At 36.8% G+C, this 17,097-nt stretch overlaps 1 protein-coding gene across 6 annotated transcripts in view; it reads right to left on the bottom strand.

Moving 5' to 3' along the window:
• Nucleotides 1–17,097, bottom strand: part of DGKB (diacylglycerol kinase beta) — a 325,820-nt gene that overhangs the window by 269,583 nt on the left and 39,140 nt on the right. For 3 of the 6 annotated variants that reach the window (XM_072851476.1, XM_072851474.1, XM_072851471.1), the window contains exon 3: nucleotides 14,261–14,281. The exons of the other annotated variants lie outside the window; for them this stretch is intronic. In XM_072851476.1, coding sequence (XP_072707577.1) covers nucleotides 14,261–14,281 — 21 coding nt within the window. The remainder of the gene's footprint in view (nucleotides 1–14,260; nucleotides 14,282–17,097) is intronic. 6 annotated transcript variants of the gene reach the window in all.

The following is a 17,097-nucleotide window of genomic DNA, read 5'->3' as shown; positions in this document are numbered from 1 at the left end:
AAACAGTTTATCAGTCATTAATCTGCAAAACGTAGTGTTGCTGTCTTTGTTTCTAGATCAAACAGGACAGCAACTTTTCACCATTAAATAATTAAGGGATAAAGCCACGTTATACTAGAAAATTGACTTGGAGACATTTCCCCATGCTTCAGGAAGACTCCATTTCTCCACAGAAAACTCCAGTGCAACTCCTGTAGTTCAGTACAGTGAACACAGCATTAGGAGGGAAAAGACTAGCAAGAAATCAGCTTGAAACCATGCCAGAAAAAGAAAATTGAAACTAAATTTTCAAAGTGCCTCGGTGACTTTGGAATCTGAGTCAGAGTATAAATAATTTTTACAATGACTGGAATATCATTTCAACACTTTGGAGCAGGGATTTCTCTCCCCCGCCTTCTTTTTTTTTTTCTTTTTCTTTTTATATTTATGAGATGTAGAAATTTTATGTCCACATGAACTAAAGTGTTTTCCATTAAGGCCAAGACCTAACTGCCCCAGGGTAATGTTTTAAATGTGTATCACTGTCCTCACTAGGGACCAACAACACAGATTGCAAAATTTGACTATCTTGTGCAAGTCATTATTATTAGGAATGCAAACTTGGCAAGAGGGTATCTGTGCTGAGCTTCTAATCCAGAATACCTCATTTGAGAAAGAAGTTCAGTGAAATCAATAAAACTCTTACCTACTGAACACAAAAATAGCAGAGACCGAAAAAAAAAAATTGCCTCCACAAGGCTCAAGTGGGGCATAAAACAGAAATAATCTACTTGGACATGGAGTAAGTACCTTTGCCTCATCATATTGTTTCAGCCACTCTCTTCTACTTTGGCAAATTATACACTGTTTCACTCATGCTACAAACTTTATGTTTTTCCTCAGTAATAAAGTCACTGACATTTAATTCGCTGTTTATAAACTATGAAACCACAATGGCAAAAGGATTTGTATCAGCATCCAAGTAAACTGGTCATTACTTTACACTATATAAATGTATTTTTTACCTGCAAACATAACAAATACATTAATCACTAAATCAACTGACTTTAACAACGTGAAATTGTTTGGTTAGATTATTCATTAATGAAACGCTATTTCACTTAGCTATTTCACTAAATTACATACAAAGAGGAATAACCAAGTGAAAAAGGAAAACAGAAAAACAAATTATCCCATTTAAGTTAAGGTTTATGGATGGACATATAAAATATCTGTATTACATAAAGCTTTTTTTATTTACCTTGTCTGTGGGTTTTATGTATACACTGCCAAAAATATTCCTTGAGTTTACAGCTATCTTAGATTTTTAAACTGCTGCCTGAGTGATATCGGTCCACCAAGCTGCCAGCAATAACTAAATCCCTAATGTTACATTTTTTACCATTTATAGGCTCAGTATTATGCCTGGGTAGAGATGTGGATTAATAAATAAGGTTAAAATGATGTGTTTCTTTCTTCCTGAAGACTCTCTTTTTCAAAGATGTTCAAACTTTTCATTATTTTCTAAAGATGGTCAGGTTATCATTTACCCCAGCATCCTCCAAAGCAAGTGTTCCAAACTGCCTTATATTTTCTAGCCAGGAAAGACAACAGACATCAAAGTAACACATGATTTGGCTACCATGTCCATTTATTGTATTTGACATCCTGACTGCCGCTGATTAAGGTGCTCAGCAAAGGAAAAAAGAAAGTGGGTGGTTGTTCTATAAGCTTGTTCTACAGTCAGATTTCTTCAGCTGGAAGTGCTTTATCCTCTCCTCACATGCTCTGTGACCTGTATTCCCCCTGGGAAGCAGAAACATTCACACAACCAGAGTTCAGACATTGCATACCCAAAAGCTTTCAAATGATGCTGAAAGTTAGTTAGGAGCTGGTAAGTGACTTGAATACACATCAGAAATGTTCATAATAGCCCAAAATGCAGATGCAAAACCACATGCTGTATCAAATGAATGTGCAACAACAGTCCTGCCTAAAGGAGATCTATGCATAGAGCCCTGTGATTAGGTTCTTGCCTGTATGAAAAAACCCACAAAATCCATGACTCTAATACTCCATAGATGAAAAACATTTTCAAGACGACCTAACATACTTGGTGTAGATTATCCTATCAGAACCGAGCTCTAAAGTAATTCAGTCATTTCTGGAAATTTGTTTTCGTAAATTTATATACAGTAAATAACAGCACTGAGCTAGACTATAGCAGATCTAGGAGTAGTTTAAATTATCGATCTAGCTTTCCAATGAAAAAGGGGTGGGCTTTCAAAAAAAGCTCACTTTAAATTACTTCCAGTGCTTTCTCTATCACCTCTCTCTCACCGTAATATACATAAGCCATTACATAACTGTAGAAAAATGGAATAATTTCTTAAAAGAAATCCTGTGAGGACCACTGTAGAAGACTTATAGGTGTTAGGGTATTATCACCAAGTAGAGGTTTTAGTATTGAGTAAGGTTCATTTAGAACAGAACACTTAAAGATGCAAAACATTTGCTCAGCTTAATTTAAAATAACTTTCACAGAAGAGAGAACAACACACAATATTATGAACATTTCTCTATTCCGCAATTTAATAGTATTTTTCTTTTTTCCTCATGGAAAATATGAAGATGCTTCAGTAAGTAACTACCCTTGCTCTAATTACTAGCATTTCCCCCTAACCCCAGCTACTTTTCAAAGGAACCACACAATGTTTTGGTAACCAAAAAGACAAAAAAGGAAAGCAGAGGACATTCATCTTCCACACTAACATGGATCATGCTCACTCTGCTATGTAAACCACAATATCTTCCTTTTAAATCGCACTGTCATATCAGAATTTCTCAGATGAAAAGTTCAATAAATTTTGGTATGGTTTGAAAATATTTTTTTTCTGTTAATGAATTCTCAAACATTAATTAAACAGTTCAGATCAATAATATCAGAATAATATATAAGCCATAACGGTAGATGTTGTTTTCTTAAGCACGCAGGCTAATTGCTTAATTTCCAACAGTTGCTTAGCTTCCAGAAGCTCCAGTTGAATTCAAATGAACCTGAGAAAGAAAGATTTAGCATTTCAGAAGGCATTTTCCATGACGTTTCCCAAGTGAGGGGATGAGAGCGTGAGAGGATGTACCAAACTGACTACAATTAACCTGGCACATAAATTAATTCATTCCATTTCACAAGAGACTATCAGGGCATAGGGAGATTATGATCACAAGTTTAGGGATCTCAGGAAAATTTTCAACATAACGGGGAGATATATAAGGACATGGTTCAAGCAGCCAATAGTTACTCAGAGGAATATGAAAGAACTTTCAAATCATTTGGCCTAAGTCTTCTGAGGAGAGGGGGGGGGGGGGGGGGGGAGAGAGACTAAAAATCTATGCTGTTTTAGCTTTGATTCAAATAAAAAAGTTACCAAATGCTTTGCCTGTAGGTCACAGAAAGGTAGGTGGTTTTATATTAATCATATATAACTGGATTCCTCTTTTTATATGTTAAACAACTGATTTACCAAGTTTACTGGAGCTCCTTTTCGTAAGTTTTATAAAAATAAACTTTACAAAAGAAGACTTTATAAATCTTCATAATCTTCTATATTATTGGGTAATAAAAGTTCATTTGGTAATGAAACATTTTGATATAAGCCCAGAGATGTACACATTTAAAAACACGATTGAGTTTCAGCTAATTTAAACCATAACATCCATATAGAATTAATTTTACTACTATTTTTAGGAGCAGTTATTATTATTATCATTTCCCATTTATAGATTTTATCAATAGATGTTTCCAATTACCTGACATTCAAAAACAAGGTATATATCCACCTTGGAGAAAAGGAAAGGAGAAAAGACAGAAAGCAGAAGCAAAATTGCACAGTTTTAACTTTTCAATTCTTTTTAGCAAATAAAATGTGTCAACCATTAAACATTTTTTAGCTTTTCTGAAAGCAAACATGAAACTGGACTCACTGTGACTCAGTGTAGAGGAAAATTAAAAATATGCATTTTTTTTATGTGACAAATTGTCAGAGACAATCCATAACATTTAATTAGCCATCCACAAAATTTCAAAATTAATCCCAGCACTAAACTGCCAAGAAGAGTTTAATCCATAAGTACTGTTTTTCTGTAAGCTCCCCCCAAACAGATCCGTACAATAAACTGAAAAAGAAGAAATGGACCAAAGTTTATAATGAGTTCTAAATGACTGACTGACCACAGAAAGAAGGTTCTGGATTTGCCCCACTGCATCCAACTACATAACACAACAGCTTTATACAGAAAGGCATCCTAAGGTGTCTTTTATGCCTTTATTAACTGTGCCCATTCATTAATACACTGTGATAAGGCATAACTTTTACTTCACAACACTGTGCAGACTAAGAAACCTCTTACTCGATTTCGTAACTGTAAAACCAAGCAGCTAATTACAGTCTAACGAGAACAATATGGGTCAATTCAGAAAAGGAATGAAGAGCCCTAAAGCTGGACGTCGGTATTATATTAATGCTCTTATTCATACTGGGAACTTGAAGGACTCTCAAGTGCTACTAACCCATGAAGCACTTTATAAACCCTTTAGGTTTTTTACTTTAACTTCCTAAGGTGTCCACAGACTTGTTTCTGAACATGAACAAAAACGTTACAGTCTTCACTGGACTGAAGATTTCATTATTTGTCTCACATCTAAGACAATTAGGGTACACAAACCTGTGTTACCAGGTCTCACTAGATGTGTTCACAAAAAAAAACAAAACCAAAACCAAAACCAAACAAAAAAACCCAAACAAAAAACCACACACAAAAAAGGGACTGTGCACCAAGTGCAGTGGAGACCACCATTTCCTTCCAAAATCACAGACAAAGTGACAGATTTTCCCACCTTTTGGAAAAAAAAAATCTCCTGGTAAAGACACCTCCCCAGTGGGGGTTCCCTTGGCTGAATTCCCTCCTTTGCCTGGGGAACTTCAAATTTGTATCTCTTTCTCTAGAGAGTATCCAAATATCAGAAAAGAGCTGAAGATTCACTGAGGGGAAAAGAGGTTTCGGTATGTCTATGCCAACAAAATGAATAAATATTTACTTGTAAAATTGTTACTGAACAAATTACTGAAATAGTCCTTGGAATTAGGAGGTGATCTGAATATGTTGAAGAGATAAGGTTAGTCAGGGAGATGTATCAAAACAGATACCAAAATGTTTCAGCTGTTATGGCAGTACTTCTGGACACATGGAAGAATTTAAGGTGCTTAGGTAAATTTTATAGAAAATGTCTGAGACAAATTTTTTATTTATTTTCTTTTTTAAATTGCCATACCAGAGTTGGGGGCTAACTTTACTCAGAGTGGAAGTAATCCATTTTGGATCTAAGTCTATGCTAAAAGAAACAGAACAAATTTATATATTGCATATTTAAAAATAAATATTCATGTATATATACTATTATATACAGTATTATTTATTAAACAAAGCAGAAAACAGCAATTATAGATTGTTCAGAGAGATCATTCAGTGCCTCTGGGACTATAACATGTCATCTCACATATTCAATATATTTTACAATTAAATTTTGGCAACTATGCATTAGTCCAAAACACTCAACAGGGGTTTTTTTAATGTTAATGCCATTAACAGATTACATACAAGAAGTTCCATCAGTGCAAATAACTCACTATTACTTTCTTCTGTTTAAGAATAGCAGAAACAGTTTTTATAACAGGGAAACAAGACAGACTAACCTGTCTTCTTTCCAAATACTACGAGAACATTCCTGTTGCGATGTCTGACTAAGCGAATACAGACAGATTTGCCCAGATCTCCAGTTTCAGCCGAATTTGTCCTGTTAAAGAACCCATACCCAACCAATGTGTTGTGGCGGAAATTTTTCTGAAACTTATGGCATCCTTCACTTTACAAGTAAGCTACAAACACAAACAATTAGGATTTGCTCTGCCAACTCCCATTACTTTGATGAAAATTCCTTCCCTCAAGTAGCCCTTTAAGAACCAGGATAAAACAGAAATAATTAGGCCAAGAATTATCCTCATAATAATATTCTTGGAATAAGATAAAAAACAGTTACTCGAGGAACTCAATTACAATGTCTTATAGATATTGTAAAATATAGGAATATAAAACTAAAACAACGCTAGCTATATGGATATACAAAGTGGCAGCTGCAAAAGGTAATACCGTATAGCATCTATTTTGTCTAAACTAAATATCTGGAGAGAGACGGACGATGACAGATATGGACAGACTGGAGTATGCAGGGAGGTAACATCTGAGCCAGGCAGGCACAGGGGGAAACAGCAGTGACTATCAATCCTTATTCCAAATTTGTTAGCACCTCTGTCCCCACTGCATCTCTGCTCCTTAATTCTTTTCCTCCATTCTGGCAGCAGCCAAGGAGGCGTCACTGGGTAAGTGTGTATGGGGTGGGGAGGAAGGCTGGAAATGAGCTACAGACCTCAGATTTGGACTCTTGAGAGATTTCAACCACATCTAAAGGCAACCAACTTGCAGCAGCTGCCAGACACTATTAAGGAAAATGGTGATGGGGCAGACAACAAGGGGTTTTTTTGAGTTATAATCTACACTCAGTGGAAGGTAACTGAGGTAAGATCTAAAAGAAAGTCCCTCCATAGGAACCATTGTATTTCTCTCTTCCTCAGCTGCTAAAAGCTCTTGGAAAACTCCTTAATGGCTTTGCCCAAGCATTCTGAGATGCTTTCCTATTTTTTCTACAATAATACATTAAAAAGCCAATTCCGTAGAAAATTATTTAACCTGGGCTTTTATTCTCCTTCTCTGCCTCAGGAATCTGATCACTAGTGTATCCTTTTCAACATAGCACAGGAAATCCTGTGACAGAACAGTAAGCACACATTAAAAGACACATACAAACAAATGACAATTATTGAACTAGGAAAAAATGTTGCTAAGGAATCTTGACTGCAGAGCTGAAAGTCACCAAGAGATTAAAGTCCTGGCAACTGACAAGACAAATAAATTACAGTTTTGAGGATAAACTACACTTTTCAAGAGAGTTTCCAGGATGACACTGATCACTTAAGAATACTCAACTCTGAAGAAACAAACTTAAAAATATTAAACTTAGTTTTGGATTTTTATAGCTATTAAAAAATCTCTCTTTAATCTCACTTAACAAAGTAGTCTGGAATTTTATTCTTCTGTTACAGCATAGAATACTACAAAACTGACAATAAGGTGACCATTATTTTCCATGGTGCTATCATGACTGTATGCACATTTCTTTGCAGTTACCCCATATATCTCATAGATATGTGATGAGAAGCTTCTTACCTTACTAACACCACTAAAGCACGTCTATATCTTCTCTTTCTACTCTACACCAGCGGCATAAAGCAGAGTTCTTACTTCCCACTCTTCAGTTTCTTTTGAATCCCATATTCCCAGAATATGGGGGACTCCAAGGAAAAAGAAATGGAGGTCAGTCTATGCTTAATATGCTTTAAAAAATCTCCAATTACTATGATAAGAGTTCTGTTTCTTCTCAAGCACTCACTGATAAATACATTACACTAATTTAGTGCTAGTCCATAGAGGGCGAGTCTCTCAATCTCAGGAAAAACAGAATTGAAGCACTGGTTTCCGAGTAGCAGCTATGACCATGCTTGGAAAAACAACAGACAATTTCAGGAGTTTTCTAATTTTGTATCAGACACATACAGACCAATACTCAACTGAAAATACAGGGATTGCTCAGCTCTCTGATCTTCTGATTATGGCTACAACAGGCTATGGAGGTGCCTGAAATACCAGATTCTGTCCAGACAGCAGAATGGCTTCTAACATCTTGTATGCTAGACAGGAGGCTGAACTCCTTCTGCATTGCCACGTTAGTAGGTTGTAAAATCTGCTTTAAAAGATCTATCCTGGCTAACTGAAAGCATAGGATCACCTCTATGAATTCCAGACTCTTTGCAGAGAACAGAAACCTGTCCTTCCACAATCCAGAGCAAATGTACAATGCTCCACTTATCCTCCACTACATACTGAATAGGACTGATCTCAGGTGACTGGTCATATACAATAATGTTGCCTTCTACTTTCTGGAAATTGATGGTGTCACAAAATTTCCCACAATTGATCTGTTTTGTAGTGAAAATCTGCATTGGTGCGAGCTGAGGAGATATGGACATGGTAACCCATAGGAATCATAAGCAAGAACACACAGGAAACTATAAACCAACTATTTGACACGCTGTCAGCAATTTTCACTGGCCTCTCACTTCTTCCAAGATATGAAGCATTCATACAGCTATTGAATCCCCCACACCAATTAAGCTTTTTTTCCCTCCTGTGGCAAGCAGAAGTTAATATCCCTTAAATCGTGCATTTCAGGCTGGGGTGTCCCTAACTACGAATGTGATTATAGGTAAGGCAAGCCAGCTGCGGGAACTCATCCCTTGTTCGTCCATCTCACAGAGCAGAACTGACGCATGGGGTGGGGGAGAAATGGGGAATTAGTGAAATAAAGGAAATACTATACTGTGAGTATGTGACTTCTTCCTTTCTCCTACTGCAGTTAAACTGTGCAATTTTCCAATTTGCTCTTCTGCTTTACTGGTGGTACACAGAAATGTAAGATCAAGAAAAATCCAAGTATGCATATTGTGAAGAATTATGCATTTATGTGTATGATCTGTGCCAACATACACAGAACTCTACATGGTATAGACATCACAACTCAGTATATCCTGATACTGAGAATACACAAAACATGTTTTCTCAGTGAAAAACAGGATATATACAAGAAAAGCCAAATTTTCATCCTTTACTGTATTATAAAGAAAACTATTCAGAGGTTTTAACTATACTATGTAATATTTTAAATCCTACCATATTAAGACATTTGAAGAGAACAAATAATTTAGACAGAAAAAACTGACAGCTTTTGACTCAAGATCTACCCTAACACCAAACTGCAATAGAAGAGGTCTAACTGCCTCCTGTATTTTCCTGGCTGGTGTAAATGCAACCACCAGTTCTGCTGGATGACATGTAGAAGGAAGGAAAGGAAGCTGTATCACTCCACTTTTTCTCCTCAAAAGACGGAAAAAAGCAACTTATTAATAGTCTCTTGACAAAAGAGTTGTCATTGTGGATGGGGCAGGGCAGGGAGGGGTAGAATAATAACTCCTTTTATTCCTCCCCACCACAGTGGTCACATAAATGGGAACAAGGCATGATCTAGTGTTTGGAATTAATCTCCACCCGTAAATTCTTTTAAAATACCACATTCTCTTTGGTCTTTTTCTTCCTTTAAATTTGTACAAAATATTTCAACATAAGCCACTGTTTTTGTCATCCTGAAAAACGGGGGGGGGAGGGGGGGGGAGAAATCACTCATGAAATATGGTTTTCACTTATTAAAGAGAACATTTCAGAGATAATGGAAAATGGAAAGAGAATTATGTTGAAACGTAATTTTCAATTAATTACTTTTTAAATTATGTTGCCTGATCTCCAAATGGTGCCAAAAATGTAGAGTATAATCAGCTTTAATCTACTGACAGTAATAGCTCTGGGTTATTTTTGTTTGTGGGTAGGTCTCCTTAATTGATCATTTCTTTTTAAACAATTTATATTGACCCAATATCTGAAAAAATGAGCTGTTGAAAAAGGAGTAGATGTTACAGGGCTTTGATTCACATATAATATTATGACAATTGCACACATTAATGCTAGTGCACTAGTGACAATTACATGATTAGCTGCGAAAAGCAATGCTAAAGCATCCCCAGTAAAAGTCCAAGTTTTGAAGATTCATTGATTCTGACAATGTTTCAAAACCTGACTTTTGCCAAAATATGGGGGAAAAAAGCAGAGACCATATAGAGAGACCATTCATAAACATGAATTACATGAGAATGCATACGTTTTTGGTGTTTAAAATGTATTTCTAATGTTCATGTGGCAGAAATTCACATTAAATTTGGAATTCCTCATGGAGATTGCCTTTGTGCATCAGGGTAAAGTTTGGTTTAAATTGAAAGTCCTTAGCATTTTCTGATCTAAGCATTTGATTTAATACATAATTCATTTTGAAAGTTCTGGTAACCAAATAAAATTATTTCTTAGATAAAGCAGCATCCACATTCTCATCTCCTGCAATGAAAGCTTACAGAAAATTAAAAAAAAATAAAATCACATGCTCTCATAGGCTGCTCCTACCAAATAGTTGATATGGCCAAATAGTATTTGGATATTATCGACACTACAGACATACATAACTGCCAAAATTTTCCCTTTATGTCTCCTATCAGAAACAATTACTTTGCAATATTTGAGAGCAGCGAGGATGTCTCTTCAAAGAAGTAAATGCAACAAAATATCTGAAAAGGAAATGGGAAGATTCAATTTTTATGCGATAACTAGATTTTTAAGCATAACCTTGTACTTCATTCTCATGTTATTAAAGTAAATTGATGCTAATTACTAAAATAAATCTGGAATGTATTCACCAACCACTGCAGTCATATCCCAGTCTTATATCTGGGTAAGAAAAAACAAAACTTTACTACCAGCAGGTTTTCTTTAGTACATTATTATATATGTGTGTAAGTATGTCTATCCATATGTACTACACACATAAATACATATATTTAATACATAAATTTACTAAATATGCTATATTTACAAAGGTGGGGCTTTTTTAAGAAGGAAGAGTGCTAAGGCACATACTTTTAGAAGGAACTTGTAGCAGATTATCACCCAGGGTCTATTTTACTTGTATTACCAATAAGGAATGTTAGAGGAAATATACATAAACTATTACATACTAAACAAAGTGAAGAGTAGATAGCTTGCATTCTGTCGCAGCAGAATTAGTCATCTGAAAATTACAATTACTACAGAAGTTAGGAAAAATGGGGTAGGTGGCATGCTTCAGACTAAAACCAAATAAAATAGCAAAATGAATGAATCCCTGAAAAATCTCTGTGTCTGACCAGGTAACATAAACACCTGTAGAACTGTTTACAAGTACCATATAGTCCTTTATTATCCAACTGTTACAAATAGGATGTAAACCAAAAAACACTATAGCACCAACACAGCACAAATTTGATGGGTTCAGAATTCTCACTGTTATAAATTCAACAGAATTTCAACATTAAATGCTGTTCTCTTAAGAAAATGTCTTTATTCATTTTTGTTTCACAGAGTGCAAATACCCACTAGCCAAATACCTCTCCTCTGCTATTTATTTCGCAACACTCACACATGTAGTGATCAAATGAAGGCACAGAGTAATACAATTAAAATTACAATAATTTAAAAACAGACAAATAATTTTCCACTGATGTTAAATGCATCTTAGTAGTTAAATATTATTACATCTATCACCGATGACTAGCAGAATAAATAGTTGTATCTCCTAATTATATATAAACATTGCACCATTGCATGTATACTTGAGCTGAAATGCATCAATTTTAAATATACATTAATAGCAATATAAAAATCAAGAAATACACTAAATGTGTCCTTTCTGAAGGAATTTATTTCTGTGTTTATTTCACTTTAAGAAAAAAATAACTTAGCTGATATTTCAAATTAATATGAAAATATGAGGGTAGTATTTTTCATACTTTATAACTCAGTACCTTAATTTGTACCACATTTATTCTCTGTTTTCATGCTGTTAGAGGAGCTGAAATGTTGTCAGAGTTCAACTGTCACTCTTCAAATAAAATATGTTAAAAATAAAACACACACCAGTGTGACCCTCCACTTTTTTTTGTTTGTTTTCCTTTAAAAATGGTGTAGTCTTAAGCAGCATATTCTTTGAAATAGAATGGTCCCTCTGGCCTGAATATCAAGACAGCTTAAAATTCTCTATCAGCTTATATCTAAATATTGATGGTGGTACCCTAATAAACCAAAAAACAAACTCTTTTTCTTTTAAAATACTTTGAAACAGTATCTAGTGCACATCAGAACTGGAAAATAGTCCTTGAGTTAGCCATTTAACCAACTATGAGAATTAAACAGGTAACATGTAAATGAAAGCAGTATGAGGCTCATAAAGCTTAAACATAAGATACTGTGCAATGCAAAAAAGTAGGGGGAAAAAAAGATAAAAATGGGATCTTAAGGCAGAGAGGGGAAGTATCAAAAGGGAAGGAAGACATCAAGAAGGGAGAGATGTTAGCATAGACTGAGGAAAGGAGACAGAGGGACCACTCAAGATCATAAAAAATGTTCAAAACTGAACAGTTCTGCAGCAGAAATTGACTATCTGAAACATTTTACACCTCGGTGCCCTCAACACTTTCCACAGAAAGCAGGCTCACAGCCAGACTGCCAGCATCTCTGCCTGGCAGGCTTCCCAACTCTCTAGGTATCCAGGAAGCTGTTTCCCTAGAAATTCTGCCTAGAGAGCCAGAAAAACACTGAGTGCCCAGTGTCTGAAGGGTAGAGTTTTCTCCTGGTGATACTCACAAGTTGCTAAATTTTTCTCTTTTGTAGCTAGAAAGATACAACATCCTTTCTTAGTCCTCACTTTCTTAAATGTGAAGGACAGGCTTCTCCTACATAACAGATAACCTATAATTTTTCACATCCTACTAACCCTTCTGTAAATTAGTTCCAATTTGAGTTCACTTTGTCCCATCATTCGGTCAAAAGCAGAAAGATGTGGTTTCTGCAGCACCTTTTTATAGAAAATTAAATCTTCCTTATCTGGAGTAGAAATACTTCACTTTATACATTATAATAAGGCAAAGTCTTTACTGTAAATCAGTATCTTCTGTCAGATCAAAGAATGTAGCTGAGGGAAACAGCACAAAAATCCTTCTTTCAATCCATATTTCTGTGTGCTTGAAACTTTAACTAGTTTTCCACTTATGTGAATTGGCCTAAGACACTACTTTTTCTTACAAGTCTTGTCTTGTTCTCAGACCACCGTGGCCATAGGAGCTACAATATCCCAGTAATATATTTCTCTTTTTCATGACCAAACCACACTGATGCTTTGCAATCATCTTGTGATCAACTACCACACTCAGCTCTTTAACAAAGCCACTAGTCCCAGGGTACACCACACTGTACACTGTACTCTGCACTAGTGCATTTCATTCCATTTACATTTACTATACTCCATAACATCATCAAGCTTTTCCAGTATAATATTCAGATTTTTCTCCATTTTAGCAACAATTCCCAAATTTCATTTAGTGAGTTGATTCTATTAGTATTCATCTACCTCTTTTGACAAAGTTATTAGCAAAAATACTAATGAGATTAGTCTCACGACTGGTCCTAGACACACTGCTTTAACCTGAATACTTTCAGGATCCATTGCAGTCACTCCGTTGGCTTACTAAAAAAGTAATGTTGGTCATCTGAAGAAAACTGAGACCTTTTGTGAACGGGGAATACTGCTCTCAGTAACACACCTCCAAAAGCTTAACTGGCCTTTGACCCCAGAAAGTGAGATATTCCTACAAAACTAATTATTTCAGTCTCTTGACTTTTTCTTTGTTCTCATGTTCTGGCTGCCTCTTCCCAGAGCAGCAGAGTAGGGGCTTTTTAACACCTCTGTGCTACAAAGGAAGAATAACTAGGTCATTTAAAAAACTAGTTCATTTGATTAGTCCTTCTTCCCTAGGTTGTTTGGTTTTTTTTTTCCATTGTATTTTTATACCTGGTTTTAGGCTACTGAAGCTTCTCAGGAGTAGTCTTGGGTTGATTATCAGCTCTTTAACCATTTCTCTTGCAATTGCTGTAAAGTTACAATTGCTTAAAGCACACTATAAGCCTTATTCAAATTATAAAATCTGCAATTTTAAGCCTGCTAAATATAAATGGTATTATGTGGTTATAGAAAAAGCATTTGATATTTTTTTCTGAGATGTGTTATTGTCATTACAGAATAATGCAAACCATTATGAGATCTCACTAGTAAGGAGAAATCTCTGTGACAAGTATGGAACAAGTTAATTACTTGTTCTTAACTTAGTTTTCATATTCGTCTCAATTAATGTTAGCAAAGTTATGTACTGTGAATGACAAAAATGAAATCCATCTAGTGAAAAAGTCTGCAAACAGAAAATGAGTGCACTTTGCTCTCAGCTTTAAACATTAGTCTATTATCTGACAGAATAGCCACATGCAGTATTTATTAATAAGTGATATCTCAATGGAAGCCTACAAAATAAAAGTTACTGCTCCTATGCATAACAAAAGGAAAAAAAATCAAATTAAGATTACTTACTTGATTAAGTATATCTTGTTTCTGTAACGCATGCAAGGAAAGAAAGAACACACATACATTAGTACAGTGTCGTAACACTCAGGCTCTGTTTTTAAACAGAACTATTTTTGCTGAAAGGCTAGTGATGTAGATGAACAGGTTTAAGATGTTAGATAGAATACCCCATTTTCTTGCATTAGCACGTGTCAAGAAAATGGTCCAAGTCAGCATTCTAGTCTTGATTAGAGAGTGCAAGCAATTTATTTTAATCATGCAATGACAGATAACCAAGGAAAAAAACAGTAAATACAATGTTTGTCTTTCATCCCTGTGTACTTTAAAAAAAACATAAAAAATTACTTGTTGCCCAGAATAGTTGTTAATGAAACAGCTTAATCAGAAGTGAATGCAATGATAAATTCTAAAAAAAAAATTAACAACAAAAGGAGAGCTAAGGAGCTTTCAATCCTTTATCAGCAGTCCTGGCTAACCAGGGAGGTCCCAGTTGACTGGAGGTTAGCAAATGTGACACCCATCTACAGGAAGGGCCAGAAGGAGGACCTGGGGAACTACAGGCCTGTCAGCCTGACCTCGGTACCGGGGAAGCTGATGGAGCAGATCATCCTGAGTGCCATCATGCAGCATGTACAGGACAACCAGGTGATCAGGCCCAGTCAGCACAGGTTTATGAAAGGCAGGTCTTGCTTGACCAACCTGATCTCCTTCTATGACAAGATGACCTGCTTAGTGGATGAGGGAAAGGCTGTGGATGTTGTTTACCTGGACTTTAGTAAAGCGTTTGACACCATTTCCCACAGCATTCTACTGGAGAAACTGGCTGCTCATGGCTTGGACGGGTGTACTCTTCGCTGGCTAAAATCTAGCTGGATGGCCAGACCCAAAGAGTGGTGGTGAATGGAGTTAAATCCAGTTGGCGGCCAGTCACAAGTGGTGTTCCCCAGGGCTCTGTGTTGGGGCCAGTTCTGTTTAATATCTTTATCAATGATCTGGACAAAGGGATCAAGCACACCCTCAGTAAGTTTGCAGATGACACCAACTTGTGTGGGAGTGTTGATCTGCTTGAGGGTAGGAAGGCTCTACAGAGGGACCTGGACAGGCTGGATCGATGGGCCGAGGTCAGTTGTATGGGGTTCAACAAGGCTAAGTGCAAGGTCCTGCACTTGCACCACAGCAACCCCATGCAACGCTACAGGCTTGGGGAAGAGTGGCTGGAAAGCTGCCAGGCAGGAAAGGACCTGGGAGTGTTGGTTGACAGCCACCTGAATATGAGCCAGCAGTGTGCCCAGGTGGCCAAGAAGGCCAATAGCATCCCGGCTTGTATCAGAAATAGTGTGGCCAGCAGGAGTAAGGAAGTGATTGTCCCCCTGTACTCAGCACTGGTGAGGCCGCACCTCGACTACTGTGTTCAGTTTTGGGCCCCTCACTACAAGAGAGACATTGAGGTGCTGGGGCGTGTCCAGAGAAGGGCAATTAAGACAATGAAGGGTCTAGAGAACAAGTCTTATGTTCTGAGGGAACTGGGGTTGTTCAGCCTGGAGAAAAGGAGGCTGAGGGGAGACCTTATTGCTCTCTACAACTACCTGAAAGGAGGTTGTAGCGAGGTGGATGTCTGTCTCTTTTTCCCAAGTAACAAGTGATAGGATGAGAGGAAATGGCCTCAAGTTGCGCCAGGGCAGGTTTAGATTGGATATTAGGAAAAATTTCTTCATGGAAAGGGTTGTCAAGCATTGTAAGAGGCTGCCCAGGGAAGTGGTTGAGTCACCATCCCTGGAGCTATTTAAAAGACCTGTAGATGTGGCACTTAGGGACATGGCTGAGTGGTAGACTTGGCAATGTTAGGTTAATAGTTGGACTCAATGATCTTAAGGGTCTTTTCTAACCTAAATGACTCTATGATTCTATGATTATATAAACACTAGCAAGCACTGTCGCAAAAGTCATTATTACATGCTGCTTTAGTTTCTAATAATATTTACTCCTTCTAGTAAAGGTACTGTATTAATTTTCTACCTTAATCACAAACTGCCATCACTACTTCCCAGTAAGAGGTACTACCTTAAAATTATAAATACAGTTGTATTCTCTGCATAAATTACACTGATTGTGCCAGACTTTTGCTAAACTGGAGTTACCAGATGTATCTTTGAAACATTCACAGAGTTAAGTTGGAAAAACCCTAAAACCTCTGGAAATCAGAAGGACCCTGGAGAAAGCTTCTTAGAAGTATCTGCACTATGTCCAAAAATGCAAAAATCCATTGGAGTAGGCAGATGACTGCAACCTGACTGCAAGCATTCTGCCAAACTTGGGGCTTCACCTCTCTGGGCAGATCAGATCATGGAATGTGCCTTGTGTCATGCACTCACTGTCATAACCTTCCTGGAAATTTTTCTTTTCCTGGTCTTTCTGCATATGGACATTTATTCTTTTTATCCACATCCGAACTGTGGAACTCTGGAGCGCTGACCTCCTCCATGTGCAGACCCAAGCTGCACCCTGACTGCTTGTCTGGCTGAGAGCCCTCCACGCACCTTCCACCCTCAGTCTTCACGCACTGATTAACCCTAAGAGCTCTAGATGGTAAGTAGGTAAACAGGTAAACAAGGAATTATGATGCATTCTAACAGATCCCTCAAAAAGGATGACAACACTAGGACTACAAGCACACAATGATGTGTACTTTACTGCCCATTTGGATACAGTCTTTAGCTCCATCTGCTTTCCTAATTCTTGCTACCCTATTCAGTGCTCCCCTCAAAGTGAAATGGCTGAAATAAATTAATTTAGATGAATCTCAAATGATGGAAAGACTATTTATAATCACAGCTTTCCAGGAG

This window comes from Ciconia boyciana, chromosome 2 (assembly GCF_034638445.1).
Source record: "Ciconia boyciana chromosome 2, ASM3463844v1, whole genome shotgun sequence".
NCBI lineage: Eukaryota > Metazoa > Chordata > Aves > Ciconiiformes > Ciconiidae > Ciconia > Ciconia boyciana.
Note: the sequence above shows the minus strand (reverse complement) of the source record. Positions and strands in the feature narration are given on the sequence as shown.